This window comes from Mastacembelus armatus, chromosome 5 (genome assembly GCF_900324485.2).
Source record: "Mastacembelus armatus chromosome 5, fMasArm1.2, whole genome shotgun sequence".
NCBI lineage: Eukaryota > Metazoa > Chordata > Actinopteri > Synbranchiformes > Mastacembelidae > Mastacembelus > Mastacembelus armatus.
Genome location: NC_046637.1, coordinates 2,133,789 through 2,148,081, shown reverse-complemented (window position 1 = coordinate 2,148,081; position 14,293 = coordinate 2,133,789). Strand labels below are relative to the sequence as shown.

Sequence of the window (14,293 nt, the reverse complement as noted above, 5' to 3'; positions counted from 1 at the left end):
ACTTTACCTGAGTATTTCCATGTCGAGCTACTTCATCCTTGGACTTCATGTCACGAGGTGTGGGTGGTGTGGTGTGAAGGAGGAGAGGTGAGGACCCAAATGCAGGACAACTGAGGCGTTTATTCCTTCCTGGGATTTCCAGGGCAAACACAAAACCAAACTAGTAACCGGATTACACGGTATGACTCGAAAGGACCGAGTGAGACGGTCACAACACAATTACTCACTTCAGTATACAAAACACCAACTGAACCATCAATAACCATAACTAATGCTTCAGCCCAGAACAAAGGAAGAGGGGAGGTATAAAGAGGGGAACACACAACAGGTAATCAAACTCAGGGGAACATAACGGGGACAGGGGAAACTAATAACACAGATAATTAACATAAAGCCGCCAGGGACCAGAACAGGGGAAACTAATAACACAGATAATTAACATAAAGCCGCCAGGGACCAGAACAGGGGAAACAGGAAGGCCACACAAAATAAGAGTCCTCTGGCAGGAAGTCCCCAGAGGGACTCATGACACTTCACTTCATGTCAGAGTCAAACCTTGGACTTTTTCCTGCTCTACATTTATCTGATAACTTTAGTTAGAGATGGATCCAACAAAATACAGACTGATCATCAAACTTTATTGATCCCTGGGGGGAAATTCAAATGTTGATACTTCTGTCATTTTGCTTCAGTAACTTTTTAAATACCTGGAACAAAGGACTTGTTCCACCGCTGATTATTGGAGACTATCTTTTTTCTAATAATAGGAAATGTATGATATACTTTAAGAGTCCATGTAGATTCTAAAACATAAACACTGTTCAAACAGAAATGTCAGTAAGCAGTAAAGACAATTCAAAGATACATTCATTATGTGATAAAAGATCCTGAAAATCAGTTTTATTTGGCAACTTTTCTTCTCTTGGCTGGTGCGTCGGTCACATCTGACGACTGTCCTCTCTTCTGCTTTCCTGGCTTCTTCTTCTGTGGCCCTGTTGGTTTATTGAACAGAAACAAAACTGAAACATGCACCCAAATTAACACAATGGAATACAAATATAAAATCAGTTTGTTAGCACTGGTTTTGTTGTTTTTTTAGTTTAGCCAAAATCTATAACTGATGCCTCAGAGTGCACTAATTGAATTCAGATATTCAGACATTCAGGATGAATGACCTGACACTGTTTGCACTGTCTGCAGCTCCACCTCCACAGGGTAGTGGTCACTGACGCTCAGAGCCTGGAAAAGCAAAGAAAGACACACTGACTTTATCTAGAGGGTGCTGTATTTTATTCTTTTCAAAAAACAAAACCAGGGGTTACAGATTATGATTAATGTTTAGAGTTTAATGACACTGGTATTCTGAGAGAAACAGAAATTTTGTCTTACCTGTTTATCCGTCAGCCCGAACTCAGTCTGGAAGTTGAAGGGCTTGGCTGAACCAGGGACAACGGCGTCACGCATGGTCTCTCCATACACCACAATCCTGTTGGCAGAAAATCCATCACAATCTGTAGAAAGAACAAACCAATAACAAATATTCCTGCTAACAGCACTAACATGTCTCACCTGTCGTAGGTGTTGTCATTATTGTTACTGCTGGTGGTGTCGACACTGTCGTCTATCAGCCAGTAATAGGGAGCAGAGCAAATTCGAATCTTATCCTTCTTCTTCTTGGAAAGATAATGTCCATCCGCATTAAAGTCCCCCAGAAGCATAATGTTCTGCAGAAAAATATCACAATAAAAAGTGCTCTATGTAAATATTTGTCCGGGCATGTTTTTACTATAATCAGTCATACAGTATTGTGTGTAAGCTTTTAGGCATTTCAGATGTTTTCAGTTCTTTTCACACGCCATCAGGTGTCTGATTGAGCCCAGGTTTGTTGTGCAGGAGAAGGAGTCCATAAAAAACCCATTGGAGTTTACGGAGAACTATTTACAAGAAGAGCCAGGAGTCCTGCAGCAGATGGTCTGACCCCCCACAGAGCCCTGATCTGGGCAGTGTGGAGTGTCAGGGTTCGGGAAACTATGGCATAAAGTTCGGACCAAGGAAGCGCCCACACTGGTACCTAATGTTCAACACAAGACTTTATTAACAGGACTAGGAAAAACAAGAACAAAACTCAAGGCAAAAGGGGATAGGTCTAGGCAGGGTAGCAAGGACAAAACATGAACATAGGACAAGGACACGAGGGAACAAGGCCAGAGGAGTCTGGGTCACACACACTTGGGAGACGCACCAGATCACACAGACACTTGAACATGAGAGACGGGGAGTCAGGGCATGAAGGTCTGGGTCACACACACACAATTAGGGAGACGCACCAGATCACACACAAACGCTTGAACATGAAAGACGGGGTCGGGGCATGAAGGTCTGGGTCACACACACACCTTGGGAGACGCACCAGACCACACAGGAAACATGAACGTGGACAGGGGATCAAGCATGAAGGGATCAGGGTCACACACACACCTTGGGAGACGCACCAGACCACACAAGAAACATGAACACATTAAGGGAATTACAACATGAGGTAGTCTGGGTCACACACACAACTGGGGAGACGCATCAGACTACACAGGGAGCAGGAACATGGACACAAGGGTAACAGGGCATGAAGGGTCTGGGTCACACACATTTAAGGAGACGCACCAGACACACGGGAAGCGAGAGCATGAATACGGGGAATCAAGGCATGGAAACAACAAGGGCATAAAACATGAAACGAGACTAAGACACATGAACAGAGGACATGGGAAAAGGACCAGAAAACTAACAAAGACCAAAAGAGACAAAATACTTAACTCTGGGAGAACAAAAGGTAGTCCACTCAAAACACTGTCTTGGCAGCACTCAAAAGAATACATAACAGACAACCCGGCCACTAAAACAAGAAACAACCAAGGTATATAAAGACCGGGCACAAAACAAGAAACAGGTGAAAATAATCAACTAATTAGGTCAACATAAAGAAACTGAAATAATCAAAAACCAGTTCCTGTCAGGATCCTTCAAAATAAAATAACAGGAAGTCCAGAGAAATGGATCGTGACATGGAGTCAGTCTGAGATCACATGAAGAGACAGAAACCCTGGGACAGCCTGAACCTACAGAAGAACTGCAGCAGCTTCTCTAAGGTTCTGCAAAGTACCAGGAGAAACTGTGTCAGGTCCAACCACAGAGAACTGCTGCTGGTTTAGGGGCAAAGGGAAGAGCTGCAGATACTGATTAGATTTAGGTTTGGTTCCATTTACTGCACTTTGTATGTAGTTCATTGATAAATGAAAACATATAATTCATATTAAAAGCATCCCCCTGTGTATTATTACTGCCTTAAACCTTTGCCTTACCTGAAATATGTAATTGATTGATACATTTTCATCACTGCTGTTTTCTGAGAATTGAATTCACTTATTCCAATAATTATGTCTATTTATTTAACTGATCCTCCTGCACAGCTGTGGCATGTGCTGCTTGATGTGATCAATGGTCTAAAAACCAAAGATGTTGTTTAATGAGTAGTGAAACATTTTGATTCAACAGCTAAAGTCAAGCTGTCATGACTCAGACTCATACAGCTTCACACCCCAGATGGGACTCGAACCCACAATCCCTGGCTGTCAGGACCAACAACCACTGCTGTCAGCTGAGGTGCTGTCAAACTGCATTTACACATGTGGGATCCTTTGTCATATGTCAGACTGTTGCAAAATAACCACACAAACCATCAGTCTAATAAATGATTCTACATTTTCTGTTGCATATCACCTGAATGGAAAGCTGTAGCTCAGTTAAAACCTGTATCTGATTTCATCCCTCGCAGCAGCATTTACATATGTAATTATTCAAATTAGCCCCAGAGTGGCAGGAGGCTGAACAGCTGGAGAGCAGAAACTCACTGTGGAGCAAATAGTGATCAGATTTGGTCTCCAAACCTGCTTTGAATTGGATTTAAATATCATGGAAATGGTTTAACAGTAGGTGAATCAGCCCCTCTGAGTCAGACGGTAGATTCTTCTTTCAAAGGCAATAAGACAAACGATCAAACCTACATCAGTTCTCCACTTCTTCCTGACCCTATTGACCACGTCATGCAGCTCATCCAGCTCTTTCTGAGCATCCTGTGGCTTGGTGTGGACTGGGATCAGCACCAGGTCTTCCACAACTAGTAGAACACAGGTCCAGTATAAGTAAAGAGAAACTGGTTCAGGTATTGAGAGATAATATGTACAGCACATACCTGTAGTTGGACAGCTGAAGCGAAGGACAAAGGGCTCTCGAGCAAAGGCGTCTTCATCTCCCACTTGATTGTCTTCATACTGGTAACAGTCTGTCTTTGTCACCTCATCACGTCTGAGACATTAAATCACACACATGTGATAAGACATCAGTGTCTTCATGTGCATGTTACACGAGACAGACTTAAAGCTGCTCTGCCTACTTTCTTTTTCAGCTGCTATGTAAAAACCTGAAAACTAGACCTTGTTTTCTTCATAGAGATCTATAAAGTATATAAAGTGTCCTGTCAGCCAAACCTGCCTGGAAAAAAATCACACGCTCAAATTTTTCTCAGACTTTTTTTTTTTTAAGGAATTTTTATTTCTGAGGAAACCAGAGCACCTGGAGAAAACCCATGTCACACTGTGGTGACAATAAGAGTTCCAGTCCTGCCCCAGACTAGGAGGCCAGGAGGCCAGGACTGGAACTCTTTCAGTTTTCAGGCGCTTCCTCCGGCAGCCGTGACTCTGTCTGCCTCTCCATTATCTTCGATACTTTTTCTCCAAAAATGTCTTCAATGTGTTTTCACACACGGTCGTGTAATTTAGCACCTGTCTGAACTGTGGACTGGTCCTCCACCTCTATTAATAAACTTGCTATGTCCACCTTCTGGTCCGTAGACATATAAAATACATTGTGCTCTTCTTGAGCTATGATTTCAAGTATGAAGGCCTGGTTGGGACAAAGTGTCTAGTCCAAAGCTAGCATTAGCTGACTAAGGAGTCCAGTAGACGCTCTGGTTCTTGCTAATGTGACTCAAAGCACTAATGTTACGCAAAGCTCCAATTCCTCCCGTATTCAAGTCAGATACAATACAGACAGAGCGGCCTGGCACTGTGTGGTATCACTGTGTGTTAAATCTAGATTAACGTACCTTTGAAGACCCGCCTCATATGTCACACCACAACACTTCATGCACTAATTAATGCATTAGGATTGAAATAAGTTTGGGTTGATATCGACTTTCACCTCCAGAAGAAAACAAACTGTTCCTTGTAGGTGTCTCGTCCCAGCTGGCGGCTTCCGATCATGTTGTAGGGATGTGTTCTGTTATTGCTGAAGGAAACACAAACAACACAAAATATAAGCCTATAATTAAGAAACATAACATTTCTGTGTATGTCAGATGTGTGTACCGTGTGTTTTGTATTTTGGCTCAAGAGCACAAAGACCATGGACAGATAATGAAACAATGGGCCCCTGGTGCACAACCATGTAAAAGGCCCCTCTCAGTTGTACGACACAGGGCCACAGACATTTTCTGTCTCTTTGTAGTTACACTTTGTCTAGTCATACTTGTTTTATGTCTTTTGTTTTGAAGCTCTTTTATCGAGCCATCGTGGACTGGCAACTCCTGATGGGAACAGCCCACATGCAAAAGTTTCCACAAGGAAATAAAAGAACACACTCTGTGAGTCAGTGAGAGCAGGGGGAGATGACTCACAGGGAGGACATCCGGTTAGTGAGTTTGGAACAAATTTGACAATGAGCGGGAAAAGGATTCAAGTGAAAACAACAGTTACTAAGGTAGAAGAAAGATGTTTGGGGGTATACCACCGTGGCACCGGGTACTTCTACTAGTTTTGTCTTTGTAGTCGTTTTATCGACGATATATTAAAAGTCATTTCATGCAGAGGTTCCCCAGGGCACCCCTGCCCCTTTGGGCCCCTGGCCAGTGCCCACTGTTCAGTAATCCGTCCATGATGAAGAGTCACTGAGACTAAACTTTGACCCCACACAAGCATGAGCGAACTGTTACTGAGATATTTGGCTTTGCAGAAAACTTACCCAGTGTTGTTGAGCTCTTGAAGCAACTTCCCCATGGCTTTACCAGTCTTATCCACCACCTCCAGTATCACCACCACAGTGTACTGGGACATGATCTGGAATAAACACCATGTTGTTCAACACAGTAGTTGCTGCGCTTTATTTTACTGTTTGCTAACTTGGACATTCAGTTATTATCCAGGAGTTACCTTGGTCAGGTGGCGCATGACAGTTTTCTTTTTGACTTTTTCCATTCCCAGCTTCTTGACGTTGAAGGCTGCTATCTTCATTTTGACTTTGTTATGAAAGAAAAGTCATTGACAGCAGTTTAGTGAAAGGATATTGTTTGTTTACACTGGGAAAAACAGAATAGATGAAGGGAGTAAAAGGGGAACAGAAACAGAAAAGGAAACTCATTTCATGTGTTCATACATACTCAACTTATATTGAGAGGAAGTATTATGACATGAAAGTTCCTTGTCCTACTTTCAGCTTCATTCAAAATGTCAAAGTTTTCTCTCACACAGAACAAGATCACTGTGTATGTGTAGTTAACATGTTTCATAGAAGTATTTTAACACTGGTATGAATGCCACAGTCCTTTAGTTCCTAAGTAACAGTAGTAACAATAGTACTATAGGTCATTTCCTACGTTCAAGATGTGCTTAAAGTAACATCAAAGTGCTTAGTAACCCATAGATATACTATACTGCATAATTCAATTCTTATCAACACAGACAGTAAACAGTTTCTTAATGCTGAGCTGCAGCAAATTTTAACTTTAAATAATAATTAATTTTAAAACACAAACACACGCACTTTAATTTTCCAAAACATTGCGATTTTTGAATTATCAGGACCCAACATGTAAGTTTAGCTCAGCTCAGCTCTTCCTGCTCTCAGTTTGTCAACTTATCTTGAAGTTACACGATAAAAATGAGTTGACGTCTTGTCCGCAACATTTGCATCCACAGCAGTTTTTAGGTTTCAGTCGTCTTTTCAGTGCAAAAGTGAAAATGAAAATACATTTATTATCTCAGTATTCAATCTTCTACAAGAACATTTTCAGATAACAGTTTAAAAGTGTTTCCCGCTGACCCGCACCAGGTTTAACCAAGTTCAACCTGTTTGGCAGACACAGTCACTCAGTTCTAGTGCAGAGGTGCAATAAGTTAAAAAAATAGAAGAACTCACCAGTTCTGCTGAAAGAAACTAAATCAACAGGTTAGAACGTGAGGAGCAGCAGCTGCTGATGAACCAGAAAACCAACACACCTCTGCAGAAAGTAGGACAAGTGTTGAACAGTGCAGGAAGAGCCTGCTGGTCACAACAACAGGATGTGTCTACTATAACTGCAGTACATGTAACAACCCTGCCCCCGTGGGCTCTGTGGATTCTGCAGCCTCATTACTAAATGCAGCTGTATCTCACATTTTCCACAGTAAGTTAATGAGAATAAAAAAGAGTGCTTTCTTCATTTCTGAATTATTGTACTTTTATTATGGACATTAAAAAACGAGGAATGAAAATTTAAAGAACTAAAACATGACGTCTACAAGATGAGATTTCTATTGAGCCTGCCGTTGTTCTCTTGAAAATATGACAATTTTAAAAATGACATTTTAATGATAAATGACCTGTTTTCCTTGTAACATACAAGCGACAGACCTCTGTGTCTGTAATTAAGACATCCATTCAATGAAGGCGGCGTCTGTAACAGCTGACCAGTATGAAGTGTGAAAACCAGTTGTGGTCCAGTCAGCAGCGTGATGTGGAAACTTGAAACCTACAGGACACTTACGTTTAAAACACACAGACAGATGTGGACAGATGCTCCACAACATAACTAATCTGACATTATAACCACAGGAGCAAAAAAACATGCACAAGCACTTTATTAACATCATATTTAATTACATCAGAATGAAAAACACATTTATGGTTTTTGATTTTACATCTGAAAAAAAAAAACCCAACAACTGAGAAACAGTTTGCAATTTAGTTCTGATCACCATCATCCTAGGAACACACTGCTTTAATTTAGTCTCGGTGCCAAAGGGATGTAGTGGCTGAGTAATAAAGGCAGAGTCTGAATTTACCAAACACCAGTTTGGTTCATAGGCATTGAAAAAACACTGTGTCATGTGTTGATAGGAATGTGCATTCATCAATAGCTTAGGAAACTCATTTGTTATTCATTCATTATTACATTTGTTAGGGAACAGACATTAATGGGGGATTTGTTGTTACAGCTTCAACCATGAAGAAAGTTTTGTTAAAGGATTTTCTTCCTGCTCAATATGAAGCAGCAGATTGTTTGATCCCTGCTGGAGGGGTGAAATGTTGCAGGGGCACATTATGAGAGCGGATGGAGGCAGATTTTCAACATTACATTTGGACCAACATTCATGTACATGTGGCAACTAGAGTGGGAAGGAACTAAAACAAGTGAAGGTGGAGCACGTCAGATAGCAAATGTTTAGTATGACTCAGGTTTGTATTTCTAAACTTCATCAAAAGTTGCAAAGATCCCAAACACTGTGGAGAGATTGTTCCACCATGAAGGTTTCTTTCCCTCTGATAAAATTCACAAACATGTGTCCGGGACAAATATTGTAGGCCCATAGAGACGATGGACTCCTGCTGAAGCCTTAAAAACAAGATTCTAACCCGAGCCCAGTCACTGTGTTGTCAGATCTGTGAAGACTGGGTTCTCCCTGTAGGGTGTTGGTGTGTGTGTGTGTCACTGCTCGTTCTGCTGTGTGTCTGTGATGGTGGACACGGCGCCCTGACCCTTGCTGACGTCACTGATACACGCCCACTGACCATCCATCGACTCCTTCCACAGCGTCACCTACCAAATGAACACACACACAAGGAATAGACAGGAGTGTGTTAATGTGGAACAGTTAGTGGTATCACTGCACAGCTGCTGCAGTAATGACCTGTAATCTGACAGGTTCTTCTCGATCTTTGGTTTAGTTTATCTAATGTTTAAAACAGTTCTATTAACAAAACCTCAAGAGATAAGATTTCAAATAGTTTGTCCCTGTGGGTTAGGGCTAAATTAAAGGAGGACCAGTGAGTTTGATGTTTAAATAAACAAAGCTGTAATGAAAAAGAAATGACAGAGCTCTGGGTGTGAGTACATTTGAAATGAGCTACGTAAGAAAGAAAGAAATTAAGACAATAAAACAAGAGAAACAACTTTGACTGTTTCTATCTTGAGAAATGCAACATGAAAACCTTAAGAAACAGTCAGACAAAAATACGTGTCACATCATTGATTCAAATCAGGAAATTGTGATTCATAAAACATCACACAGCAAACACTGCACAGCTCCAGGATGTGCGCCTGTATTACTGTTCATACTCTACCTTGTTGTCTCCTCCAGAAACAGCGAGAATATTTCCAGTGATGGACCAGCTGACATGCCAGACCACATCATTGAACTTATGGAGCAGTTTGGCCGTCCAGGTGTTGCCTGCAGGGTCGTCACACGTCCAGATAAACACACGTCCGTCCTGGAACCAGGTGCACAGGATCAGTTCCCCACAATTATTATTGGTTTTATTCAAGGATTTGATGTAGCTGGAAATGATTATTTATTTATTTATTTTTTACTGTGACTGAAAACCATTAGCTGCTTTATAAATAGAACCAATAAAGCTTAATGCAGCCTGTTTGAAATTAGATTTAAACACTGGACTGCATGTTTCCTCTGGCTCCACCCAGTGGTCCAGCTAAACACCTGCAAGAGTCAGGAACTTATTTTGTTCTTCCAAAATAAAGTGTATAAACACTGTGGTTATTAGGAATTGATTCACTGAAACATTCTGAGTCACTCTGGAGAACATAGTTGCATAAACATGAGCACCGCTGGAGAGCAGGTGCATGATTTGACATGGATTACTTATTTATCTCTGCATATATCAGTAAATGTGGTTTGTACTAATGTATCTTAAGTGTTACAACAAACACTAGATGTTAAAGTCCCTGTGAGTTGTGTAGTTATTTATTGCTGTATTTTCTCTGGAGGATATTTAATGGTAAGTGACATACTTGGTTAAAATACTTAAAAAATAATACAAAAAGTTAAATCCATCGTCTGGCCGTCTCCAGTTGGTGCTGGAAGAACACGATGACCATCATTGAACTGTTGTTACTATCATTGTTAAATTCTGTAAATTATTGCCAATGCACATCCAAGTAGAAAAAAAGATGTCTCACCTGAGAGCAGCTGGCAATGGTGCTGGTGGGAAGACCAATGGAAGGAGCCCAGCCGACATCTCTCACCCAATCACTGTGAGCCTCCAGCTTCTGATCCTCCTTCCACTGACCATCCTCCTCTCTGCAGCAGGAACACATAAACTTTAAAAACTTCCTGAAATACATTTTTGGTCACTGGTTTTTTACCCATGTGGGTTACTACTCATTTCAAGTAACATAAATAATAACATAAATGACATGTAATCACAAGGCCACTGCCAGCATGACGAATGGACAGCGCAGTCCTCAGAACAGCATGGTGGGAAAATGCCAGTGTTTAAAGGTATGGTAAAAGCAACAAACACAAGTCAGCAAAAGCCACCAAATCAACAACTTACTTCCAGAGTTTGACCAGGTTGTCGCAGCCTCCAGAGACAAAGCGTTTGACGTAGTTTGGTTTCTGCCCTGACGGCTGATCAATCAGGCTGCCTGGAACTACTGCAGGAGCCCAGCTGACTGCGTTACAGCCGATCTGAGGACAGATACAACTGGATTAATACACAGACACATGTGAAGAGTAGCACTAGCACAGCTCACTGTGCTACACCCAGCACATGCTGGACTCTGAACATACACAATACAGTAACATGCATGAGTCAAACTCACAGTGTGAGCGTTACTGATCTTCTTGACGTCCCACTGCTGATCTCCAGTTAATGTGAGGAGGGAAATGGCTCCGTCTGAGCTGCCACAGGCCAGAATGGGACCAAATTCATATGGACCCCAGCACACAGAGTTCACTGTAGACACCAGAGAGGAGGTTTATAGACACCACACCACTCAGCTATGCTGCAGCTGTAACCACAACACTGCACATTTCACAGTCATTTTAATTTATACTCTACTTTCTGGAGGAAAAGGTACATATTAAATGTAGATGTGTTAGATGAATGTCAAAACAAGAGCATGCAAAAACCCAATGTGAAAAAGGTTGTGGTAGGTTCTGCACACACAAACCTGATGACTCGTGCCCGGTGTATTCATACATCTTGTCCCAGGCTCCATTTTCCTCCTTCCATATAATAACTTTACGGTCGTAGGAGCAAGAAGCCAGGATGTTCCCGAACATTGGGTGAGCCCATGCTACCTGCCACACAGGGCCCTCATGGCTGCACCAACACAGAAAGTATAGTTCACAATATTGTGTGAAACATTAAAAGAGTAAACAGTTGAGTTTGAAATATTTAGAACTTGGCAAACGTATCAGTATATATGTATATGAATTGACAGAAGTCACTGTTTCCTGCAGCTCCTGGACTAGTTCTCACCCCCTAAGATCTGCTACCAGGATCTGCCCTCCGTTTCTGACATCGAAGATCTTCACGGTGCGATCAGAGGAACAGGTGGCGAGTCGAGTCCCGTAGTAATCCATCTGGGCATCATGCTGCAACCGACAGAACACACGTTTGTTCTACAGGACAACACAACTATGTTCCACAGGACAGGACATCACAACACAACTATGTTCCACAGGACAGGACATCACAACACAACTATGTTCCACAGGACAGGACATCACAACACAACTATGTTCCACAGGACTTCACAACACAACTATGTTCCACAGGACAGGACATCACAACACAACTATGTTCCACAGGACAGGACATCACAACACAACTATGTTCCACAGGACAGGACATCACAACACAACTATGTTCCACAGGACAGGACATCACAACACAACTATGTTCCACAGGACATCACAACACAACTATGTTCCACAGGACATCACAACATAACTATGTTCTACAGGACAGGACATCACAACACAACTATGTTCCACAGGACTTCACAACACAACTATGTTCCACAGGACAGGACATCACAACACAACTATGTTCCACAGGACAGGACATCACAACACAACTATGTTCCACAGGACAGGACATCACAACACAACTATGTTCCACAGGACAGGACATCACAACACAACTATGTTCCACAGGACAGGACATCACAACACAACTATGTTCCACAGGACAGGACATCACAACACAACTATGTTCCACAGGACAGGACATCACAACACAACTATGTTCCACAGGACAGGACATCACAACACAACTATGTTCCACAGGACATCACAACACAACTATGTTCCACAGGACATCACAACACAACTATGTTCCACAGGACATCACAACATAACTATGTTCTACAGGACAGGACATCACAACACAACTATGTTCCACAGGACATCACAACACAACTATGTTCCACAGGACATCACAACACAACTATGTTCCACAGGACAGGACATCACAACACAACTATGTTCCACAGGACATCACAACACAACTATGTTCCACAGGACATCACAACACAACTATGTTCCACAGGACATCACAACACAACTATGTTCCACAGGACATCACAACATAACTATGTTCTACAGGACAGGACATCACAACACAACTATGTTCCACAGGACATCACAACACAACTATGTTCCACAGGACATCACAACACAACTATGTTCCACAGGACATCACAACATAACTATGTTCTACAGGACAGGACATCACAACACAACTATGTTCCACAGGACATCACAACACAACTATGTTCTACAGGACAGGACATCACAACACAACTATGTTCCACAGGACATCACAACATAACTATGTTCTACAGGACAGGACATCACAACACAACTATGTTCTACAGGACAGGACATCACAACACAACTATGTTCCACAGGACAGGACATCACAACACAACTATGTTCCACAGGACAGGACATCACAACACAACTATGTTCCACAGGACAGGACATCACAACACAACTATGTTCCACAGGACATCACAACACAACTATGTTCCACAGGACATCACAACACAACTATGTTCCACAGGACATCACAACACAACTATGTTCCACAGGACAGGACATCACAACACAACTATGTTCCACAGGACATCACAACACAACTATGTTCCACAGGACATCACAACACAACTATGTTCCACAGGACATCACATCACAACACAACTATGTTCCACAGGACATCACAACATAACTATGTTCTACAGGACAGGACATCACAAGACAACTATGTTCCACAGGACATCACAACACAACTAACGTTATGTTCCACAGGACATCACAACACAACTATGTTCCACAGGACATCACAACACAACTATGTTCCACAGGACATCACAACACAACTATGTTCTACAGGACAGGACATCACAACTTTGTTCTACAGGACAACACAAGTTTAAACCTGCCTCTTCAGTGATTGCTAACGTTGCCAACTAACAGCTAACGCTAGCTAACTTAACGGGAAATAAAAAAGTCAAGCTGGAAAACGTACAATCATGTCTTCATGTGAGGTATCCACCGTGTTGATGACGGAAACCTGGAATTGATAAAGAGATAAATCAGCATTAAAATCCCACAGAAATAAGGTTTTAGAGATTAACTCTAGTTAGCTCTGTGTCATTAGCCACTCTGCTAACAAGCCTGATTGGTCACGTCAGCAACTAACGACCAACGTTTATCGACACAAACGTTAACGAAAATATTCACCGGAAGCTCATATCAAAACGTTTCAGACTCACCATGACTGCAGCCAAACCAGAAGTTCTCCACAAATCTAGTGCTTATGTTTTTAACGTATTAACAACCAGCTGCACCAACTAACCGACGTGGCAACAGCCTCAAAAGCCGCTTCTCGTTGATTCCGACGACCGTTACTACCGGCAGAAACAAGAAACACACGAGAAAGGTTCCACATACGAGATTCCATATTTTTCTTAATACAGGGAAGCCTTTATTTTAGATATTAGTTCAATTAAATTAGCCATTAATTAACAACCATTGATGGAAAGTATTATTCTCGAGTATTTATACTTTATGTGGGTATGTTGAGCTACTTCATCCTTGGACTTCACTACATGTCAGAGTCAAACCTTGTACTTTTTCCTGCTCTACATTTATCTGATAACTTTAGTTCCTTTTCA

General features: G+C 41.8%; 2 protein-coding genes across 4 annotated transcripts; both read right to left on the bottom strand.

The window, feature by feature from the left end:
* Positions 1-100: 100 nt before the first annotated feature.
* Positions 101-7,426, bottom strand: LOC113130117 (deoxyribonuclease-1-like). Of its 2 annotated transcripts, none has more exons than XM_026306450.1 (10): positions 7,326-7,426; positions 6,261-6,346; positions 6,073-6,167; positions 5,254-5,340; positions 4,247-4,359; positions 4,059-4,171; positions 1,570-1,724; positions 1,390-1,486; positions 1,176-1,239; positions 101-992 (listed from the first exon to the last, which is right to left on the bottom strand). In XM_026306450.1, the coding sequence occupies exons 2-10, from the start codon at positions 6,339-6,341 to the stop codon at positions 901-903; spliced, it is 897 nt and encodes a 298-aa protein (XP_026162235.1). In that variant the 5' UTR covers positions 6,342-6,346; positions 7,326-7,426; the 3' UTR covers positions 101-900. The 2 variants fall into 2 exon arrangements, with proteins under 2 accessions (XP_026162235.1, XP_026162234.1); XM_026306449.1 differs by having other exon boundaries at positions 7,246-7,394.
* Positions 7,427-7,922: 496 nt separating this feature from the next.
* sec13 (SEC13 homolog, nuclear pore and COPII coat complex component) lies at positions 7,923-14,026 on the bottom strand. Of its 2 annotated transcripts, none has more exons than XM_026306446.1 (9): positions 13,892-14,026; positions 13,645-13,689; positions 11,590-11,705; positions 11,279-11,430; positions 10,928-11,061; positions 10,660-10,793; positions 10,283-10,403; positions 9,430-9,576; positions 7,923-8,905 (listed from the first exon to the last, which is right to left on the bottom strand). In XM_026306446.1, the coding sequence occupies exons 1-9, from the start codon at positions 13,892-13,894 to the stop codon at positions 8,795-8,797; spliced, it is 963 nt and encodes a 320-aa protein (XP_026162231.1). In that variant the 5' UTR covers positions 13,895-14,026; the 3' UTR covers positions 7,923-8,794. The 2 variants fall into 2 exon arrangements, with proteins under 2 accessions (XP_026162231.1, XP_026162233.1); XM_026306448.1 differs by having other exon boundaries at positions 10,349-10,403.
* Positions 14,027-14,293: the final 267 nt, after the last annotated feature.

Coding starts and splice junctions, on each gene's coding strand:
- LOC113130117 (XM_026306450.1), bottom strand. CDS start 6,341: ATGAAGATAGCAGCCTTCAACGTCAAGAAGCTGGGAATGGAAAAAGTC. Junction 4,360..5,253: donor CAGTTTGTTTTCTTCTGGAG/GTGAAAGTCGAT, acceptor TTAATGTCTCAG/ACGTGATGAGGTGACAAAGA. Junction 993..1,175: donor GACAGTGCAAACAGTGTCAG/GTCATTCATCCT, acceptor ATAAACCAACAG/GGCCACAGAAGAAGAAGCCA.
- sec13 (XM_026306446.1), bottom strand. Junction 11,062..11,278: donor CACCGGGCACGAGTCATCAG/GTTTGTGTGTGC, acceptor TGGTGTCTACAG/TGAACTCTGTGTGCTGGGGT. Junction 10,794..10,927: donor AGATCAGTAACGCTCACACT/GTGAGTTTGACT, acceptor ATCTGTCCTCAG/ATCGGCTGTAACGCAGTCAG.